Source organism: Brassica rapa, chromosome A03 (assembly GCF_000309985.2).
Source record: "Brassica rapa cultivar Chiifu-401-42 chromosome A03, CAAS_Brap_v3.01, whole genome shotgun sequence".
NCBI lineage: Eukaryota > Viridiplantae > Streptophyta > Magnoliopsida > Brassicales > Brassicaceae > Brassica > Brassica rapa.
This window is the reverse complement of record NC_024797.2, coordinates 1676043-1696176: the sequence shown is the minus strand read 5'-3', so window position 1 is coordinate 1696176 and position 20134 is coordinate 1676043. Positions and strand designations below refer to the sequence as shown.

The 20134-nt window shown below is 38.7% G+C and overlaps 6 protein-coding genes and 1 non-coding gene across 7 annotated transcripts; 2 read left to right on the top strand and 5 right to left on the bottom strand.

Annotated features, from left to right (window-relative positions):
• Positions 1–126: 126 nt before the first annotated feature.
• On the bottom strand, positions 127–2452 carry LOC103855830 (probable pectinesterase/pectinesterase inhibitor 51). Its single transcript, XM_009132873.3, has 2 exons — positions 1307–2452; positions 127–949 (listed from the first exon to the last, which is right to left on the bottom strand). Exons 1-2 carry the CDS (start codon positions 2262–2264, stop codon positions 264–266), a joined length of 1644 nt encoding a protein of 547 aa, XP_009131121.1. The 5' UTR covers positions 2265–2452; the 3' UTR covers positions 127–263.
• Positions 2453–3021: 569 nt separating this feature from the next.
• Positions 3022–4701, bottom strand: LOC103855829 (protein DMP9). The gene has a single exon (XM_009132872.3). It carries the CDS (start codon positions 4477–4479, stop codon positions 3751–3753), a length of 729 nt encoding a protein of 242 aa, XP_009131120.1. The 5' UTR covers positions 4480–4701; the 3' UTR covers positions 3022–3750.
• Positions 4702–6882: 2181 nt separating this feature from the next.
• TRNAV-AAC lies at positions 6883–6956 on the bottom strand. Its single transcript has one exon. It is a non-coding gene; the product is annotated as a tRNA-Val (tRNA).
• A 143-nt stretch (positions 6957–7099) lies between these two features.
• On the top strand, positions 7100–8937 carry LOC103855828 (soluble inorganic pyrophosphatase 6, chloroplastic). Its single transcript, XM_009132871.3, has 5 exons — positions 7100–7507; positions 7874–8135; positions 8214–8395; positions 8480–8578; positions 8689–8937. Exons 1-5 carry the CDS (start codon positions 7253–7255, stop codon positions 8779–8781), a joined length of 891 nt encoding a protein of 296 aa, XP_009131119.1. The 5' UTR covers positions 7100–7252; the 3' UTR covers positions 8782–8937.
• Positions 8938–9201: 264 nt separating this feature from the next.
• LOC103855826 (protein RMD5 homolog) lies at positions 9202–12766 on the top strand. Its single transcript, XM_009132869.3, has 2 exons — positions 9202–10922; positions 11437–12766. The coding sequence occupies exon 2, from the start codon at positions 11454–11456 to the stop codon at positions 12597–12599; it is 1146 nt and encodes a 381-aa protein (XP_009131117.1). The 5' UTR covers positions 9202–10922; positions 11437–11453; the 3' UTR covers positions 12600–12766.
• LOC103855827 (heat shock 70 kDa protein 10, mitochondrial) lies at positions 12764–15979 on the bottom strand. Its single transcript, XM_009132870.3, has 5 exons — positions 15716–15979; positions 15567–15631; positions 15403–15481; positions 13872–15059; positions 12764–13594 (listed from the first exon to the last, which is right to left on the bottom strand). The coding sequence occupies exons 1-5, from the start codon at positions 15788–15790 to the stop codon at positions 12956–12958; spliced, it is 2046 nt and encodes a 681-aa protein (XP_009131118.1). The 5' UTR covers positions 15791–15979; the 3' UTR covers positions 12764–12955.
• A 585-nt stretch (positions 15980–16564) lies between these two features.
• Positions 16565–19681, bottom strand: LOC103855825 (guanosine nucleotide diphosphate dissociation inhibitor At5g09550). The gene is made up of 12 exons (XM_009132868.3): positions 19340–19681; positions 18942–19088; positions 18744–18851; positions 18501–18673; positions 18297–18408; positions 17864–17944; positions 17726–17788; positions 17552–17653; positions 17355–17479; positions 17074–17284; positions 16923–16997; positions 16565–16833 (listed from the first exon to the last, which is right to left on the bottom strand). Exons 1-12 carry the CDS (start codon positions 19424–19426, stop codon positions 16780–16782), a joined length of 1338 nt encoding a protein of 445 aa, XP_009131116.1. The 5' UTR covers positions 19427–19681; the 3' UTR covers positions 16565–16779.
• Between the last annotated feature and the right edge of the window lie 453 nt (positions 19682–20134).

Genomic DNA, 20134 nt, shown 5'->3' with positions numbered 1-20134 from the left:
ATCGCTTCCCTCTCACAACTATTGATATTTTTCTCCATTCTCATTTATGAATATATCCCAACACGCTATCCTTTGATACTACACACAACTATAAGCAAAAAAGTTCCAACCTTTGCACCTTTTATGTTTTAATTCAATTTAGATATAAACTTTCAGTTGATATAACTAACAAGAATGAAATGTTTTGATATCTTTTTGTAACTTTTTCAACTAAAGTAAGATGACAAGGTTTTCTTCTTACAAAGCTTTAGTCATAACCTGATTCAACTAGACATCAAAGCCCACTCATCAGCTTGAATAAAGTTATCCACCGAGTACACATGAACATGCTCATCTGGTATCTCACTGCTCCACGAAACCCTCTGCGACCTATCTGATCCCACACCCGTGTTCTTAGACTCTCCATAAAACAACGTCTGAAGAGCAAAATCCCCACTCCACGGCAGCCAACCATCAGGCGTTATCAAAGCCTCCATATTACAACCTATAAACACAGTCCTCGAGTAATCTTTCCACGGCCTCCCCAAGAAGTTCTTATGCACCTTAGGGTTAGCTTTATACAGCTTCATGTAATCATCCGTTCCGTTTATCAAACAGTTCAAGAACACGAACCCCGTTGACTGCGACGGGTCAATTCTCCCTTGTGCAGTGACGGCGTTTTTCTCGCCCTTCTCGGGGTTAACTTGACGCGGCGCGATGAGGATCTCGCAGTCTTGGAAGACTGAAGCTGAGTTTCCGAAGATGAAGTCAACGTTCCCTTGGATACGGCAGCTTTTGTAGAACTGACGAAGTCCATGTGCGTAGAGTGTGTCTTGGTTCCCAAGGAACTCGCAGTTCTCGAGCAGAGAAAAGTCGCTGTCGGATCTAAAGGCTACCGCTTGGTGAGCGTCTGGTCCCGCCGTGTTTTGGAAGGTTATGTCACGAGCCATGAATCCATCTCCTACCACTCCTATCAAACCAAACATGTAACAGTTAATTAAAAAAAATCAATTCGGACAAGAAAAAATAAAATAAAATATCATATAACTGAACTAATATCTACTTAAAATGTCAAAAATATTTTCAACATTTAAGATAATTACATAATTTTTTTTTGAACTACTCAAGTTTAGAATTTTCCTAATATAGTACGTGCCACGGTGCAAACTCCACATAATATTTTATCCATAATAAAATATAAAATGAATAAGAACTTGGGTAAGAACATTCAACGCTTATTTGTCAATAAAAATAATAAATAAATAAACATTACGTTGCTCTAACATTAAAAAGACGTTTACTTCATAATAATAAGTTAATAACTCACCGACAGTTGCAGTGTTGTACGTGGTCATCCCAGGCATCCCGGCGTTCAAAGATCCCGTAATGACCGTTTTGCCCATGCCGTCTCCTACGAAGACGACGTTCATCTTCTCAAACGGAATCCTAACGGTCTCCTCATACACTCCCTCGCTAATCTTTATAACAAACTTACTCACTCCGTTGTTATCAGGCGCCGCGTTAACGGCGTCCTGCACCGTCTTGTAACCGCATTCTCCGGTTTTACAGACCGTAACGTCTTCTTTTAAACCGGAAGGGAAGCCCAAAGCACCCGGATCCGAGCCCATACCCGGCCCAGTCTTCTCCCAGAACCCGTCTCGTTCCGTTGCTGGTGGAATCCACGACGCTAAGTCGTCTCCGAAGTTATCGTACGACACCATCATGCTTAGCGCGTTACTGGTGACGTGGATGAGCCCGTCGAGAAACGACATCGTTTCGCCGACTTGCGCTGTGTCGTTGACGTACTTGAGCGCTGACCATGTATCGTATTGGTACACGAGAGCAGCGCTCATCCAAGCGCGAGCGTCTTTTATTCGGCCACGTGTCAGAGCGTTATCCGTCGATAAGGTTCGGTGTTTGGAGTAAGATAAGAGCTGGAGGCACGTGTTCGCGGCGTTGGTGCGGTTTAGATTCCCTACGGACGCGTCCAGGATAGACTTCACTTTGGACTGAGCTGTTTCGAGGTTTTGGTAAGAGACGGAGATTGCTGAGTGGATGATCTGAGATGGGTTGGGATCTGGAGGGACAAGACCTGGTTGGGATAGAGAAGAGAGGCATTGGTCTGGGTAGCGAGTTGCGTTGCAGGCGAGACGGATCTGAGAGGCGGTAGAGGACGAAGGGTTGAGCGGAGGAGACTTGTTGTGGTGGTGATGGTGGTGGCGGGAGGAGGAAGAGGGAGAGGCTAAGAGGAAGAGAGAGAAGAGAAGGATGAGAACGGAGGACATGATGATGGGATAGTTTCGAACATGCCATTAGAGAATGATGTGTGTGTATATATATGGAAATGAGTTAAATATTTGAGGAAATTGATAAAAAAAATAACGGAAATTAAAATTAAAAAATGGAGAGAGATGGATTACAGTCACAGACCATTAGAGTCACGGGCGATGCATAGTGGAACACTAATGCGATTATCATGCGCGCAGAGAGAGGATAGAGAAGAGGAGATTGGCATTTTGTGAGTGTCTTTTATCAGTTACGGTTTAATTATACAAGAGAGGCGATCAAAATGTCCGGTTTAGATTCCGGTTTTTATCGGGTAAGTGTTTAAGTCTCAGGGTCAAGTCAACTCTCTATTGATCTGACTTTAAGGTTGGTAATTGTTGTTTTCTTCATGGGGTTTCTATGTTTCTCTAATACCGAATCGTAGATCTTAGTTATAAAACCTTTTACAAAAGCATAATTCTTGTATAGTACTTCAGAAAATTAACTTTTCATTTCTGTTTTGTGCGTTTCAGAACTACATAAATTATATCTTGAAAGTATAGTACATAAGAAAATTGATTATTTATCGATGAAAGTTTAGTAGCCACATTAGCAGCATTTCTAATATAATATTTAGGTTTGTTCCATGAAACTATATCGGAAACACAAATTTTATTGATATAAAATTGTATCATTTTGTGCAAATGAACATGTTTAACATTGGAAAATATACCATCGCTTATCTTAGTGTAAAAATACTATATATTCATTTATTTGGTATTAACTAATTTATAAAATTGAAATATATATAATATCTTTTCAAAATATAAACTAAGATACTATCTGATGAGTAACTTTTAGATGTTTATATTTTTGGTTTCTAGTTTTAGTTTGCTCGCTTCTTAGGTTTAGTGATTACAAAAGTTATTTTTCTGAACCTTCGATCAACTCGGGAGTTTGTGATTCTGTATACATTCTGATGAGTAACTTCGGTACATGGATTCTTCATATCTTTGTTGCTTGTCTTTTAAAATATATTTGTTGTTGTTTTTTCAAGAATGGAAAGAGAGCAGATGCTAGTGACAGTAATGTTAGCAACCTGTTGTTCTAAATAATGGTAGCCATACATATGGAGGAGAGCTAGACTGGAAGATTGTTGCCTTTATATAAATGATGTTGATAAACATTTCACTGTAAGAGCCTAATCTTTAGTAGTAGAACAAGACTAAAATTCTCAGACGTTGTTTCTTACCTTTATATAAACTGGTGTATCAGGGTACACCAACAGCCATTGGAGACTGTTTTAGAGATTACAAGAGACCAGATGGAAAGCCTGCTAATAGTTTACAACATAATGATCACAATGTGACTAACAACGTTTTTATTTTACAGTGCAATACAATAGGTGACGATTAGATAGTAGAGTTCAATACAAGTTATCTGAATTACATGCAAAACGACAATACAACAAATACACAAAACACACAGAACATACTTAAAGAAAAATCAAGCAGACATGCATCCAACACCACGTCGAGTGGTCGGGAAGACAAGAAATAGAGCACTGCAAACGATTCCGACCATTAATGGGAAACTCTCCATAACTTGATCCATCTCTTTCTGTTTCCCCGGAACGAGACAACCCGTGACTCTCCTGTCCGAAAACGCAATCGCCATAAACACCAAAACGCTCATCACCGCATGAACAAAGTCGTTAACCTTCAACTTATACCTCTCATCAGTCACCGGAATCTCGGCTTCCGCGAACGCGTCTCCTCCGCCTCCGCACTCAGGCGGCGGCGGTTTCATGAACACGGCGAGTCCACGCGGCGTCACGAAACCGTAATAGATTTTCTCGTCGGCGGCTTTGAAACTGTCGGTGAAATGGAAGAAGAAGCAAGACGTTGCGCAGAGAAGGAGGAGGAGATGGATCATGAGCGTGTTGATTCCGTTGCAGTCTCCGTCTCGGTAGATAGACGGGAGAACCATTTCGAACATCAGGAGAGTTCCTGTCGGGAGGAAGTTGACGATCATCGATGTCTTTGAAACCGTTTTTTGAACTCCTTGAGCGACCATGCGGCGTTTGCGGCCTCTTCCTCCTCCGGCTGCGGCTCCTGGGGGAAGTGAGGGAAGTGATGAGATTAATAAGGGTTTGGGAGAGCGAGACGGTGGCGATGGTGATGGTTTTTGCGGCGTGTAGACTCTGATTCCGACACTTTCCTCTGTTTTCTCCATCTTTGCTTTTTGTGTGTTTCTCTGTTTTTCTGATTAAACAGTTTCGTAGTCTTGTGTGAAATGGAATGTGTCAGTTTATATAAACAGTTATGTTCCGCTGAGACTGTAACTGTTTAGAGCATCAGCATTAGTGAACCCCTTGGAAGGGGTTCACAAAGCATTTTTTTATTATTATTCTTTTTCTGTTTGATTTTTGTTTTTAAAAAAAAAAATAAAAATAAATTATAACCGGACCAACCGCAGGCCGCCACGTGTCGTGGGGCTCGCGCTACAGTGATGATCCGGGTTCAGTGCAGTGAACTTCTAAGAGGGAGGTTCATTGCTTTTGTTTATTTTAATATTTTTTTTTTTTCGAAAACTGTGTGAACTCCCCATGGAGTTCACTAATGCAGATGCTCTTATATTTATCAAAAGGGATCTCTGGAAACAAGGAGGGTAAATCAGACTTCACATAACCGTTACAGGGTGGTTAGAAATAAACGATTTGAAAGGTGTTTAAACCGAATTTAACCGGACAAAATTGAGCCGGGTATACCGTAATCCAGGTTGAACAAAACCAAATTAATAATCTATAAGGAAAATGCAACATACACAAAGAAGATAAATGGTTTCTTACAAAGGAACAGCATGCTTTACTTGCGAACCAAGTCTGGAAAATTAATCAACGACCAAATAGTCTTGTTTACCGTGTCCTGAAACACCGATATTTTAAAAAGACTACTATATGGAAGGCTAAGCGCGGTTATCAGAGCTCCTATGGTTGGCAGTCTTTATTACATGGACGGGATCTTTTGGAGCAAGGCATGCAATATAGTATTGGAAGTGGAGATACAACAACTATATCAGATACATGGCTCCCAACAACTCCTCCCCGAGCCCCACGTTTACTTCCCTACACAAACCCTCAGTTAAGTGTCAAGACCCTTATTGACCCAATTTCAAATCAATGGGACTTGGAAGTCATTCGTGATCTGATTGAACAGACTGATATACCTCTCATCCAGAAAGTTTATTTACCCTATCAACCAGCCACTGATGGCATTATCTGGCCTTATACACCCGATGGGAATTATTCTGTCAAGTCTGGCTATCATTATATAACTACAACTCAAGATGCAGAGATTGTTCCACCACCACTTGCTTCTTCTCCTGCCTTAACAAAAAAGATCTGGTCAGCACCGATCCCTCCGAAACTTAAACATTTCTTCTGGAAAATTGGTTCAAGAATTGTAGCTGTTAAAGAAAATCTTCGTCATCGTCACATTCCAGTTGATCCTACTTGTCCAAGATGCTGTGATAACAATGAATCGAGTGATCATGCTTTCTTCACTTGCCTTTTCTCACAACAAGTCTGGCGTCTCTCAGGTTCACCAGTTTCTTTAACCACGGCCAATGACTCTCTTTTGAATAAGTTGGAAACTATTTTCTCCTTTGCATCAAATAATAATCTCCCAGATGAGCAAAAATTATTACCATTCTGGGTGGTTTGGAGATTATGGAAATGTAAGAATGATCTATTGTTCAACAAAATTCAATATACAGCGGATGAAGTTATCTCCAAAGCCCGGGCAGATTTAAAGGAATGGTTGGATTCTACAGTTTCATCGCAAATAACTAATTCTACGCAAATAACCCGATCTGGAAACATTCGGTCTCATTGGTCTCCACCCCCTTCAGGTTGGGTCAAATGTAACTACGACGCTGCTCATCGTGAAGGTCCTCACGACTCTGGAATGGGTTGGTTAATCCGTAATAAACATGGTACTCTTCTAGAAGCTGGAATGGGAAAATTTGAAGGACGATCAACAGTTATGGAGTCGGAATTGTCTGCACTGATTTGGTCAATGCAAGCATGCTCATCGTTAGGTTATAGGAACGTCATATTCGAAGGAGATAATCTCAGTATCCTTAAATACATAAAAGGGGAAGCCTACAGTTCCCGTTGTCAACACTTGGTCAACTCAGTCATTGCATGGAAGTCTCGATTTCTCTCAACATCATATGTGCATGTTCATCGTCAACATAATGGTTGTGCTGACTTACTAGCAAAAAAATCTATTATTTCTCCGACTGATTGGAGTTTGTTCCAATCTTGTCCAGGTTTTTTGTACAACAATATTTGTGCTGACAATAATTAATAAAATCTTTTAGCCGGAAAAAAAAAAAAAGGAACAGCACTTTTTTCCACACATATTATTTTCATCAATAACATGTCGTATAATCTAATGCATCATCCTTGACATTCAAAATCCAGATACCGTTTCTTTCTTATATTTTTGTTCATAAGCATAATCTCAACATACATAAAGAAGATAAATGGTTTCTTACTAACGACATTGCCTAAATTCCGTCCAATGACAAGTGTGAAGGTGAAGAAAAATAAAAAAAATTGGAAATAAAACTTGGCTTCGCCCGGGTTCGAACCGGAGACCTTCAGTGTGTTAGACTGACGTGATAACCAACTACACCACGAAACCATTTTGTTATCCAATTCTAAACAACAAATATTCATACATTCACTAAAGTTGGTAATAACATCTAACCCGACAAAACCCACGTGGTTTATTATCTTCGGTTTGCAATCTTTTGTCCGAACCAAATCCAAAATTTTTATAATTGATTTGTTTTCTCTCCGTGGAGAAGAATAAAGGAGAGAGAGAGAGAGAGAGAGAGAGAGAGAGAGAGAGAGAGAGAGAGAGAGAGAGAGAGAGAGAGAGAGACCAACGAGTGAAACGAAAGGCCACCACCATCTTCAATCCTCTTCTCCACAACAATGGCGGCTACAAGAGTGATTACTGCAGCTTCCGCCACCACCTCGTGCTTCCTCGCCAAACGAGCTTTCGTTCTCCCGGCGAAGAGATCATGCGGCGGCGGCGCTCTATGCTTCAGCAGAAGAGCTTTCGTGTTGAAATCGAAGCGACCCTTCTCTTGCAGTGCCATATACAACCCTCAGGTGAAGGTTAAAGAAGAAGGTCAACCCGAAACCCTAGATTATCGCGTCTTCTTCCTCGATGGCTCCGGAAAGAAGGTACCTTTTCTCTCTTATTATTGGTCTCTGCCAAAGCTTGTTGTCTCTCTGTTTGATAATCAACGTTTCTAAAGGTTCCAACTTTATGAAATGCTTTTGATTCATACTCTGTTCTGTGTCAATGCTCTGTTTTTTGTGACAAGATTGAGGAAATGGGTTTATCGGTTTTACCCAAGTCCAAAAGATTTGAACTTTTGGTTATATATTAGTATCACATTGTAATTTGGAATACTCTTATGGTTATGCAATGAAAGATTGTTTTTATTAGAACTACATTGTGATTTTTTTTTGTTGAAAATGCTTTTGATTTGTTACTATGTTCTGTCTTTAATGTTAAAATGTTTGAATATGCATCATTGGGTATAGGTGTCTCCATGGCATGATATACCATTGACCTTGGGAGATGGAGTTTACAACTTTATAGTCGAAATCCCTAAAGAGTCAAAAGCCAAAATGGAGGTTGCTACTGATGAAGACTTCACTCCTATTAAGCAAGACACCAAGAAGGGAAAGCTCAGATACTATCCGTACAACATAAACTGGAACTATGGGTTGCTTCCACAGACATGGGAAGATCCATCTCAGGCAAACGCTGAAGTTGAAGGAGCTTTTGGTGATAATGATCCAGGTTAACTTTGTCATACTTGTTCTTTTTTTATCTACTGGAATTGTTATTAAGGTTTGATTCTTGGTTATGGGTTTGTAGTTGATGTTGTTGAGATTGGTGAAACCCAGAGGAAGATAGGGGAGGTTCTAAAAATCAAGCCTTTAGCTGCATTAGCTATGATTGATGAAGGAGAGCTAGACTGGAAGATTGTTGCTATTTCATTGGATGATCCAAAAGCTCATCTTGTGAATGATGTTGATGATGTTGAGAAGCATTTTCCTGTAAGAGCTGATCTTTAGTAGTAGAAACAAAGACTAAATTCTCATAGGTTTTGTTTCTGACCTTTATATGATATGGTGTATCAGGGGACGTTAACAGCTATTAGAGACTGGTTTAGAGACTACAAGATCCCAGATGGAAAGCCTGCTAATAGATTCGGTCTTGGAGACAAACCAGCAAACAAAGTAGGTTCATCACTTTACAAATGTCTCTTGTCATGTTTTTTTGGTTACTGAAACTGAGAGAAGAGAGAAGCTGTAACACTTGTGGTGTGGTGTGGTGTTCTTTGTTACAGGAGTATGCATTGAAGATCATTCATGAGACAAATGAATCATGGGCTAAACTTGTGAAGAGATCAGTTGATGCTGGAGACCTTTCACTTTTCTGAACAGTTAATTGCAGTGTCCAAAGTCCAATTCATTCTTGTTTTTCTTTCCAAGAGATCTAAACTTTGAGGTTTTGTTTTTCACCATTGATGACTGAGAAATAATAAAAATACATTATTGTAAAATTTATATTTTGGAAATAAATTTAAGTATGAAAATATAGACTTTGATTGCTTTTACACTCATTTTATTAATTTGATTGCATTTTGACAAAAACTAAGCAACAAGAGAAACCTTATCTCTAAACCATGTGGAATGTACTCCTACTACAGGCATATGCTGCAGCAAAGTTTAATGCAAATGCTTGCCTTGGTGGGTGAAGAAGAGATGCGAATGTGGTTGAATGCTCTTTTGTTGCTTCAGAGGTTTTAAGATCAAACATCTTTTAGTACAAAACTCTTTCCTTTTCTCTTTCTTTCAATTGTAATGGCTTTCTTTGCAAGCAAATTAAGTTGGCTTTCTTTGCAACCAAAGTGCGTCTAGGAGTAGAGGAAGTGTGTATCAGCTTGGGCCCTTAGGTCTTGAAATATTCTCTCTTCAAATAATTACTTGTCACAAAAGAAAGCAAAGAGAGATCTTTTATCCTTATTTCTTCTCTTTCACAATCGACATGGGTTGGCTTGGAGAAAGCAAAAGAAGAAATAGCTGGAAGTATTCAGATAATCACAGAGACAAAATAAGATATTCCAAAATCATTTGAACATTTACCATTTATATATTGGAAAAAGAAAGAAAAAAAGAACACCAATAATATGTCATAGCTAATTTGTCTTATTGACTGGAGTATTTGATTTTGTAACGATTTACTCACAATACATATTTATTGGAAACATGTGTTATAACATATATGCTTAATTTGTTGAGTAACACCGTTTAAATTTATCTATCTAAAAGAAAACAGTAAATTAAAGAAGATTATAAATACCTTTGAACAAAAAGAAGAAGACAACAAATACGTTTTCATCTAAATATTATATATATATATATATATATACTATATTGGGTCCATAAACAAAAGTATCAAATCCTAAAGAAAAAAAATAGAGAACAATCCACAATGGTTTTCTCTACAAATCGCAAATTCTTTTTCACATCATTCTTGTTTTTAATTATCCTCACAAAAGCGTCGACGTTTGGTATTTCATCACCCAAACAAGTCGTGATGATTAACAAATTAGGCGTACGCCAAACTATAGACGTGCATTGTAGAAGCGGGAATAAAGGGGGTGATTGGTAGTTGCTGTAGGTGCTGTCCACAGCTCTATTTATTTCCACAGCACCAAATTCAGAGCAATCAAGCTTTAAATTCTTTTTTGAAACTACAGCTCTTAAAATATCCTACAGCTGTACAAGTGCTCTGCAGAGCCAAATATCCAAAGCAATTTTTTAGTGCTTCAATAAAATTCTACAGCAATAAAATCTAAAGCCACAGCAAAAAGTCTACAGATTTTTTTCTACAGCAAAATATTTAAAGCTACAGCCATTACCAATCGGACCCAAAGATTTAGGGCCTGTTTCGCTCAGACCTGGAGCTATTATGAGTTTAAGTTTCCTACAAATTCGTGGATAGCTACAAAGTACACTTGCAGTTTCAGATGGCCTGACGCAGGCAAAGAGTTGTGGTACGACATTTTCACATCGAGTAGAGACGCCAACGTTTGTAATCTATGCCTTTGGTATATTTTCGACAGTATAATTTGTCGGATGCGACTTGATAGGGAAGAACCTACAATTTGTGATATTTGGAATCCTCTCCATTAGATAATATTTAATTATTTTTAATATATATATATATATTTTACTTGAAAACTAATAATTAAAAACTAGATCAAAATGGTGGTGTTGTTATTATCCTTATAGAATAATGATATTTGATTGCTTTTAGAAATATAAATTATATGAAAAAGATTTTCGTATCAAATCCGAACAGAAACTAAGATTCGAGTACCTAACAAACAACGCATCTTCTTCCCGATTTGTACGTGATAGTGGTTCCATGTTTTAAGGAACGAACGTACCTAACTATCTTTGATATGTGTTTCAAAAGTTTACGTTTCCATATTCACTTCTTTCAATGAGTACTTTTGCTTCATCTCTCTGATTACTCCAAAACCGAAACGGCAGACTTCCCGTGGCCTTCACGGTACTTCTTCATGCACATCTATTCATTTATTCCTTTCAACCAACGATTATAGTTTTCTTGTTATAGTTCATAAGAGTGATCAAAATCACGTGTACTTATTGCCTTTGTTCTTCTATTCTATCTAGGATTTCATTATCTACTTAGAACTAGGGCAACCTTTTAGACAAGAAAGCCGAACACTGTTTGGTGTGTTCTTTTTGTTTGTCTTGTAATCCATCTGTTTCAAAATACTCAATATTTTGGATGAATGCACAAGAACTAAAGCATACATTTTTTTCTAAAAAAATAACATTAAAAATATAAACTAAAACTAATTCAGCAAATCATAAAAAACACTATAAAATATCATTGGTGACACAGTTTTCAATAAAACTAAAATTAATATAAAAAAAGCTGTATTTTGAAACGTTATAAACTCTCTAAAACATCGTATATTTTGGAAGGGAGTGAGTATTCTTGTAAAAACCATGTCTTACTGTTGTTTGATCATCAAACTAGTTACATGTTGTTGCAGATTAATCAGAAGAAAAAATGGATCCGATTGCTACAGTGAAAGATGGATTCAACCAAGTTGCCAAGAGACAAAAGCATTACCACTCCATTTCCCAAGCTGTCACCGACCGAGCTTTTGAAGGATTCGTAGAGTCACTCGTTCAGATCATAACAAAGAACGACCCCAAAACAGTTCTCGCCGAGCTGAAGCTCAAGCTCGACTCTCTTTTACCGATCAACCATCTCCAGGAATCACAAAAGGAAACGAACACTAGTCTCACCAAGTTCGAGAAAGTTCTCGGAAAATCTGATATGTTTCCAGCCTCCAGAAGCATTGATTTGGACCATCAGCTAGTTGACAAGATGCTTGTCGAGTATCTTTACCGACAAGGGTTGTTCGAAGTTGGAGAGATTCTTATTAAAGAAGCTGAAGTAGAGGTGGATGATCAACTCAGTGAGGCTGTAGCAAGGTCTCTCGAAATCCACAAAGTAACCGAGCCACTGAAAGAGAAAGACACTGAGCCCGCGATGAGATGGATCTCTGAGAACAGCGAGAAGCTGAAGGAAGACGGTTCAAAACTGGAGATGGAACTCGTAAGTCTGAAGTACTGGGAGATGTTAAGACAAAGGAAACGTCCAGAGGCTTTAAGGTTTGCAAGAGCTCATTTCCCAAAGTTCGCTTCACTCCACAGTGTAAAGATACGTAAGCTTATAGTCGCTCTCTTATGGGTTACAGATCTTGAGAATTATCCTCACGCGGAGGAGCTGTTTCCATTGGGTTGGGAGGAGGCAAGCAGAGAGCTAACCAAGCTGTACTACAATCTCCATGGCCAACCGTCTAGTTCTTTGTTGGCAGTGGCGTTATCAGCTGGTGTAGAGAGCTTACCGAGGCTTTTGAAGCTGATTCGTGTGATGGGTTTGAAGGAAGAAGAGTGGGGAGAGATGAAAGAGCTTCCGGTTGATCTGGAGTTGGGTGATGAGTTTCGGTTTCACTCGGTTTTTGTGTGTCCGGTTAGTAGAGAGCAGAGTGATGTATACAACCCGCCGATGATGATGCCGTGTCGTCATGTTCTTTGCAAGGAAACGATCTTGAGACTCTGCTTGTGCTGTAGTACTCGCAGATTCAAGTGCCCTTATTGTCCTGCATACACCACAGCTTCTGCATGCAGACAGTTATACATTTGAGAGATAGTTTGGTCTTGTTCAGCTCAATAAGTAGTTATAAGTGACAAATACATTTGTTTTCTCCTTAGAGAGCTTTCTTTCTTCTTTAGTCTCTAGTGAAACTAGTTCACAAGATATGGATTGTGTATCTTGGTAGCTAAGTTAGGGTAATAAATGGTGTTTTATCATTGGGACTATCTTTCTTTAGTTAAATTGTGATTAACTTAACAACAGAGAATCAAAGCAAACAATCAAAGCTTTGCAATGAGTTTGACAAAACGTTTCTGACTCTCTTATTAATCTTGTTCAACCTCAAAGAAACTCTAAACCTAATCTCTTAACTAACACCCAAACAGAGTAGAACTTAAGCCAACTCTTCACTTCTTCACTTCCTCGTAGTCAGCCTCTGGAGTTTGATCACTGCCTCCCTGAGCTCCTCCTCCTCCTGGTGGAGAGTCCCCACCAGAACCACCACCACCAGACATGTGCTCTCCTATCTTCGAAACAGCTTTGTTCGCCGCATCAATCTTAGCCTTAATCTCATTGACATCATCTCCAGACGAGGCACTCCTTAGATCCGCCACAGTATCTTCAATCTCCTTGGCAACCTCACTAGGAATCTTCTCTTTGTACTCACCGAGGCTCTTCTCTATGCTGTAAATCGTCGTGTCTGCCGTGTTCTTGGTGTCGATCAAGTCTTTCCTCTCTTTGTCTTTCTGAGCGTGCAACTCTGCGTCTCTCACCATCTTCTGGATGTCATCCTCCGAGAGTCCACCGGACGATCGGATTGTGATCTGTTGCTCTTTGCCAGTCGTCTTGTCCTTGGCGGAAACAGTGACAATGCCGTTTGCGTCTATGTCGAATGTTACTTCTATCTGAGGGATGCCTCTTGGAGATGGTGGAATGCCCACTAGATCGAATTCTCCTAAGAGCTTGTTGTCTGATGCCATCTCACGCTCTCCTTGAAGTACTCTGATCCCAACTTGCGTCTGATTGTCTGCTGCAGTTGAGAACACCTTCAAGATAAAAGAAACGAGAGACAACAACATTTTTTTAGTACAAATTTGACCAAAACAATAGATCCAATCAACTAGCATATCTCAGGATTGTGCTTTAACCTTAGCTCATAAGAGTGTAATCATAGGAACCATTGCAATAAAGAGAAACTCAAACATGCCTAGCTACAGGTCTAACTAACTCATGCTACCTCTCTACTCTTATGTGATAATCAGAACTCATCTTCCCTAGTACCCTGTGACTTTCTATTATAAGGACAGATCACTGCAGGCATACCTGACTCTTTTTAGTGGGGATGGTTGTGTTTCGGGTAATCAACCTCGTAAAGACACCACCAAGTGTTTCAATACCAAGCGAAAGAGGCGTAACATCCAGAAGCAGCAGTTCTTTGACATCACCACGGAGGATACCACCTTGGAGTGCAGCTCCCATAGCAACAGCCTCATCAGGGTTAACACCTTTACTAGGAGTCTTCCCAAAGATCTCAGCAACAACAGTCTGCACCTTAGGGACCCTAGTCATCCCTCCAACAAGAAGAACCTCATCAACCTCCTTAGCACTTATACCAGCATCCTTGAGACAGTTCTTGCAAGGATCACGAGTCCTCTCGATCAAGCCATTCACCAGAGCTTCAAACTTCGACCTCGTCAGCGTGATATTAAAATGCTTCGCTCCAGACGCATCAGCTGTGATGAACGGCAGGTTAATCTCAGTTTGAGAAGTTGATGACAGCTCAATCTTGGCCTTCTCAGCAGCTTCTCGAAGCCTCTGGAGAGCAAGTCTATCTTTCGCCAAGTCTATCCCCTCACTGGTCTTGAACTCATTCACCAAGAAATCCAACAAAGCATTATCAAAATCCTCTCCTCCCAAGAAGGTATCACCATTAGTAGCTTTCACCTCGAAAACCCCATTAGAAATCTCCAAAATAGACACATCGAACGTCCCACCACCGAGATCAAACACAGCAATCAAACCTTCCTTATTAGTCATCCCATAAGAAAGAGCAGCAGCCGTCGGCTCATTAATAATCCTCTCCACATCCAAACCAGCGATCCTACCAGCATCCTTAGTAGCTTGCCTCTGAGCATCATTAAAGTAAGCAGGAACAGTGACAACAGCTTTCTTCACAGACTTCCCCAAGTAAGCTTCTGCCGTCTCCTTCATCTTCGTCAACACAAACGCTCCAACCTGACTAGGAGAATACTGCTGACCGTTGGCTTCAACCCACGCGTCGCCGTTAGGGGCACGCACGATCTTGTAAGGCACCATCTTCATCTCCTTCTGCGTTTGAGGATCGTCGAACTTCCTCCCGATCAAACGCTTTGTTCCGAAGAGAGTGTTTGTTGGATTGGTCACAGCTTGGCGCTTGGCTGGTGTCCCCACGAGAAGCTCTCCTTTGGGGTTGAAAGCTACAACTGATGGTGTGGTTCGAGCACCTTCAGCGTTTTCAATCACTTTCGGATTCTACAGATCAGATCAAAACACAAAGTTTAAAACTTTGGAAGCTCAGAAACAAAAAAAAAACAAAAAAAAAACACAAAGTTTGAAACTTTCGGATTCTACAAATCAGATAAAACACACAAAGTTTAAAACTTTGGAAGCTCAGAAACAAAAAAAAAACACAAAGTTTAAAACTTTGGAAGCTCAGAAACAAAAAAAAACACACACACAGTTTAAAACTTTGGAAGCTCAGAAACAAAAAAAAACACAAAGTTCAAAACTTTCGGATTCTACAAATCAGATAAAAACACAAAGTTCAAAACTTTGGAAGCTCAGAAACAAAAAAAACACAATCACAATCTCTCACCTTGCCTTCCATGACTGCAACACATGAGTTAGTAGTACCCAAGTCAATACCGATGACGTCATTCCCAGCAGGCTTCGAGCTGAATCCATTAGAAAAGAAAAGCTTCAGAAACATAAACAAAGGTAAGATCTTTGCGTTAGCTAATAGATGGGAAGATCAATTACCTAAATGCCCTTGAGAAGCTTCTCCAGTTCTGACCGTTCAGTGATGCTTTCCCGCTGCTTTGAATCTGCAACAATTGAGTGAATCAGGATCACGTAATCATCTCAGGGATCAAATTCGTCTACAGATCGCGTGAAGATAGGAGATTTACGCATTTGTAAGCTGACAAAGGACCGGAGGCGAGTTCACGGCGTCGAATCGAGCGGAGGAGAGCGGCGGTTGCCATGGTTTTTGAGAAATCAAGTGGCGATAGAATTGCGTCTGTGTAGTAGTGTGTATGATGAATAGGGTTTAGGGTTTTTTGAAGGTATGAGAGAGAGAGTTGGTTTTCTAGAGAAGGAGAGAAGGTTCTAGGCGGTGGTGCGCTTCTCTCGACTGTGTACACAAAGCTCACGAACGACGTCGTTTTGTGAGTTTCCTTAAAAAGGCGTGAATCTAGTAGACCAAGTAAACGGACGTGGTTTTGCTACGTGGAAGACGGGTAATCGTTACTCTGGAACTTGTTGGGCGTTGGATTCGATTTTGATAATGTCGAGTATTTAAAAATGAGTTTCGGGAAATAGGAGGGTCAGTAAGAAAACACTTAATACAAACAGCTCATGCCGAGCCGGTAAGGTGGTATTTATAAATTAACTTTGCTATTATGATGTTCATCAATAAAATTTTAATAAGGTCAGATGATTTTTTTTTATATGTATAAAACTGCTCGTTTTGGTTAAATTATGATCAGGGCATGGTGTACTAAAACTTATAAATTAGGCCATTTGGGTAAAGAATCAGAAGAAACGATATTTTTTTGGTATTTTACAGTCTACTAATTGTTTAGTGTTGCCATTCAAGGCATGAACATGCAGTAACTAGGTGTCCAGTTGGAAATATTAAATTATTGATTTTAATTTGATGCATCGTGATAAAAAAAAGAGATTTTAATTTGATGCATAAATTTAGTATTGTAAAAGTGCATATGTAGTTACATTTCTCATATTTGTTCCATATATTAATAATTAATTTTTTGTTTTTTTCTTCAAAATTTAAGAATGTCAACAAGGAAAGGTATTAAAGCATAAACAACACAAATTAAAGCAAAACCACCCAGTGTTTATAGGTAAGATGAGCAAAACGGTAGACTTATGTTACTTTAAACTGTATCAGCATAAAGAGAAAAAGAGTCACTTGCGATTTAAAAACTCTCGGTGATTTAACAAAAGAAAGTTATCAGTTTTCTGCAGCAGCACTTGCAGCACTCAAGTCCACAGACAAATCAAGAGTCTGCAGAAGAAGAAACAAAAAAGACTCAGTATTCCAAAATGTGGCGTCTACTTGTGAAACAAGAAACATTGTGATGAGTTTATTATTACCTTTCCAGTGATCTTGGTGTACATCTCTAGTACATCCGAAACTGTACTCTCGAAATGTGTTGTTGCATCATAACTCTGATAATAAAGAAAACAAGACATGTAAGACACAAAAATTACTTGGAAGATATGATGTATTATGATGTTCACTTACGCCAGAGATGAAGCAGTTATCTTCTTCTTGTTGATTGGTGGGAACGTATGTGTCATAAGAATGGTAGAAGATCTCATCAGTAGGCCCAAGCAATTCGATTCCAGGTTTAAGTTCTTCCTCTGGATTGTCAGTTTCAGCTTCTGCAGACACAAAAGCTATGTATTTTCCCTTTGGTGCCACATTGTGAGCGTATGAGCAACAGAACAAGTACCTACAAAATCAAAATCTCAGAGATTCATCCTCATGTTTCTATAGTTCAATGTGTTCTAATGATCTTTTACATGTCTGATTTGCGACCGAGTTGCTTTTGAGGAAGAATGATTTGGACCGAGTGAGCGTCATTGGTGTCTGGAATAGGATGGCTCATTATACACACCGCTCGAGCCACCTTCCCAACTTTCTTAACCTATAATACAAGAAAACCGTTTTAGACACGTAAAGAAGTAACCTTTTGTAGATGAAATGGGTTTACGGTTACCTTGTCAGACAAGTAAGAAGGATCACAGACAACTTTCTTGCATTTAGCAGTTTCTCCGGCGGAAGTGACACCAATAGCTTTTCCGGAGCTATCAAACTCAACCTGTTAGGGAAAATGTTAGAGATTCATGAATTTCTAGCTGTTTTTAAGAACAGTACATGGATCGTATGTAACCTTGCATTCAGGCTTGTTTAGCATGTAAGTTCCACCATAAACAGCACTCAAACGTGCAAAAGCCTGAGAACAGAAACGAAGATTTGAGATAGAGAATAGAGTAACAACATAAGAGGAAACAAAGAAGTGAACACTAACCTGTGGCAACTCTCCTAGACCATACAATGGGTAGATGTAAGGAGATCCTCCTTGGAATCGTGCCAAAGATTCCGCGTAGAGCTTCACCACATAACAAAGCAACAAATGACGTTGAGATTAGATACAAGTGCCTTCTCAAATTATTTATAGCCATATTCAAAAATATATATTATCGGTATCTTTAAGGAAATAATGATATAATTTTGAAAGTTAATAGTTTCATCTATATATGTTTAACTTTCTTTGGAAAGTATATGCCATAGTTTAGAAGTAAAATAAAAATTTAAAGTTTTACCCTAATTTATACATCTATTTTTGTTTGAGAATTTTTTCTATAATTCGGACTATGTTGGCCGCTCCAATTGTACATGATAAAACAGACCCTGAAATCAATACATTCCCTTGTTGAGGAAGAATGTAAAAAACACTTTACCTTGATTCTCATAACAAAATCAATGGCGGGTTGATCCAAGTAGTCATCGTCATTGTGAAGTGCTAAGGCATGGCCGATGAAGTCAATGGTATCATCTTCTAGTCCATACTTTCTATTTTAAAAAACAAATAGAGGCGCAAAGCTTGTAACGCAAGAAACTATGATGAAATGACTTGAGATGAAAGAAACATATGTTTTACGTACGAGATGATCTCTCTAGCAGTGACTTTGCTGAGGTCAAGTCCTTCGTGAGACTTAGGATCCTTCTCATCGTAGTCTTGCACATAGATAAAGAACTTTCTTGCACGTCGTTTCTCGAATAGACCCATCAATGGCGACTTTAGGGCTTCCACGTCAGTGGCTGGGACTTTATAGATCTGATTTTTTTTTAAAAATCTCTGAGTAATTAACTTGTTTTTTAAAAGGTAAAACATACTTGGTTACTACCTTGCCCTTCTTGTAGACGAAGCTACCATCAACGGCTTTGAAGTTAAGGTACTTGGTGACATTCGTGTGAATTAGGGTTTGAACAAGGGTTCCATTAGCCATTATGAACTGCAGATCAAGAAACCATAATCTCCATTAATCGATCCACATTATATGTGCATATTCTGATATTCACGTATAAATTTCTATATAAAGTACCTTTGGGATCATATCGACATTGTATTCTCTAATTGCTCCAAGATTTTCTTGAGGGGTGTCACTTCCCCTGAAACGTTTCCATAGCTGAGTGAGGTTAAGAGAGCTTGATTCTCCTCCATAGTAGTCGTTTCTATCCATATGCAGTACCTAACAAAGAAAAAAAATTATTCATTGATTTCACATATTTGAAAGATAATTTATTTATCCAAAATAACACATTTTAAAGGTCAAAAAGTTATATATCATTGGAGATCATTACTTTTCACCGCTAATTGATGTAAATGTTGATCAGACATCACATTCATAACTATATAAAACAAAAGCAAGAACTAAGCGTAAAATTTAAGATTTGTATGAATGAAAAGCACAAAAACAAGCTCAATTGTGAAGGATAAAACCTTGAGGCCATCGACAGAGAGGAGACCACTAAGGATACACTCCTTGAGACCAGTCCCAAGAACAATCACATCATATTCTTCATCCATTGTTGTAATCGATATCTATCTCTATTCTTGATCGTTAAGTCTTCTCCGATCTCTAATAGATTATAGATTCTGATTAAGAAAAAGGTGTGTGGTAAGAAAGAAATAGAGGATGATGTGTGGCTGTTAAACCAGTCTTACCACCAGCTCCGATCTTACCGTTTAACCCCATTTGAGAAATTTTCACGTTGATTATTATGAAAACCGTATTGATAGGTAAAAGTATTCGGTTTCTATGTATAAAACTGTTAAAGGCACAAAAGTTTACTATATTTAGACGAACATGTTGGCAAAAAAATATGTCCTGATTACAGTTATGTAACTTTTCTTTGGTAAATTTGTATGAAGATCAATATTTAACACATTGTACTCCTATGAGTTTGATGACAAATAATATATAACCTACACAAAATGTCAAAGGATCTAAGTCGTTGTGTAGATTACCGGCCAAAACCTAAACATTATTTGTTTATTTTTCTTCTAAAAACTGTGTTTTTATGCTTGCAAAATAATTTACCAAGTTTATGTGCCTAAAATTTCATCTTGAACCTAGTTTTGATTCATCAGAATTAACAACAACTGACTAGAGCTTTTTAAGGTACATAGAATTGATCAAATCTAGATCTTGATTTTTATTTATTTATTACATTTTAGATAAAATTTGTATAGTTAGACGACTATTTTCAAAAAAATTGTTCTTCCAGTTTACAA

Excerpts from the sequence above, each read along its gene's own strand:
- LOC103855830 (XM_009132873.3), bottom strand. The coding sequence starts at position 2,264 with ATGTCCTCCGTTCTCATCCTTCTCTTCTCTCTCTTCCTCTTAGCCTCT. Across the intron at positions 950-1,306 it reads GTACAACACTGCAACTGTCG|GAGTGGTAGGAGATGGATTC; the intron begins GTGAGTTATTAA and ends TTGGTTTGATAG.
- LOC103855826 (XM_009132869.3), top strand. The coding sequence starts at position 11,454 with ATGGATCCGATTGCTACAGTGAAAGATGGATTCAACCAAGTTGCCAAG.
- LOC103855825 (XM_009132868.3), bottom strand. The coding sequence starts at position 19,426 with ATGGATGAAGAATATGATGTGATTGTTCTTGGGACTGGTCTCAAGGAG. Across the intron at positions 17,480-17,551 it reads CTTCTTACTTGTCTGACAAG|GTTAAGAAAGTTGGGAAGGT; the intron begins GTAACCGTAAAC and ends CTTGTATTATAG. Across the intron at positions 16,834-16,922 it reads ACACCAAGATCACTGGAAAG|ACTCTTGATTTGTCTGTGGA; the intron begins GTAATAATAAAC and ends CTTCTTCTGCAG.
- LOC103855828 (XM_009132871.3), top strand. The coding sequence starts at position 7,253 with ATGGCGGCTACAAGAGTGATTACTGCAGCTTCCGCCACCACCTCGTGC. Across the intron at positions 7,508-7,873 it reads TCGATGGCTCCGGAAAGAAG|GTGTCTCCATGGCATGATAT; the intron begins GTACCTTTTCTC and ends CATTGGGTATAG. Across the intron at positions 8,396-8,479 it reads ATGTTGAGAAGCATTTTCCT|GGGACGTTAACAGCTATTAG; the intron begins GTAAGAGCTGAT and ends ATGGTGTATCAG.
- LOC103855829 (XM_009132872.3), bottom strand. The coding sequence starts at position 4,479 with ATGGAGAAAACAGAGGAAAGTGTCGGAATCAGAGTCTACACGCCGCAA.
- LOC103855827 (XM_009132870.3), bottom strand. The coding sequence starts at position 15,790 with ATGGCAACCGCCGCTCTCCTCCGCTCGATTCGACGCCGTGAACTCGCC. Across the intron at positions 15,482-15,566 it reads AGCTTCTCAAGGGCATTTAG|CTCGAAGCCTGCTGGGAATG; the intron begins GTAATTGATCTT and ends TAATGGATTCAG. Across the intron at positions 13,595-13,871 it reads TCCCCACTAAAAAGAGTCAG|GTGTTCTCAACTGCAGCAGA; the intron begins GTATGCCTGCAG and ends TTTATCTTGAAG.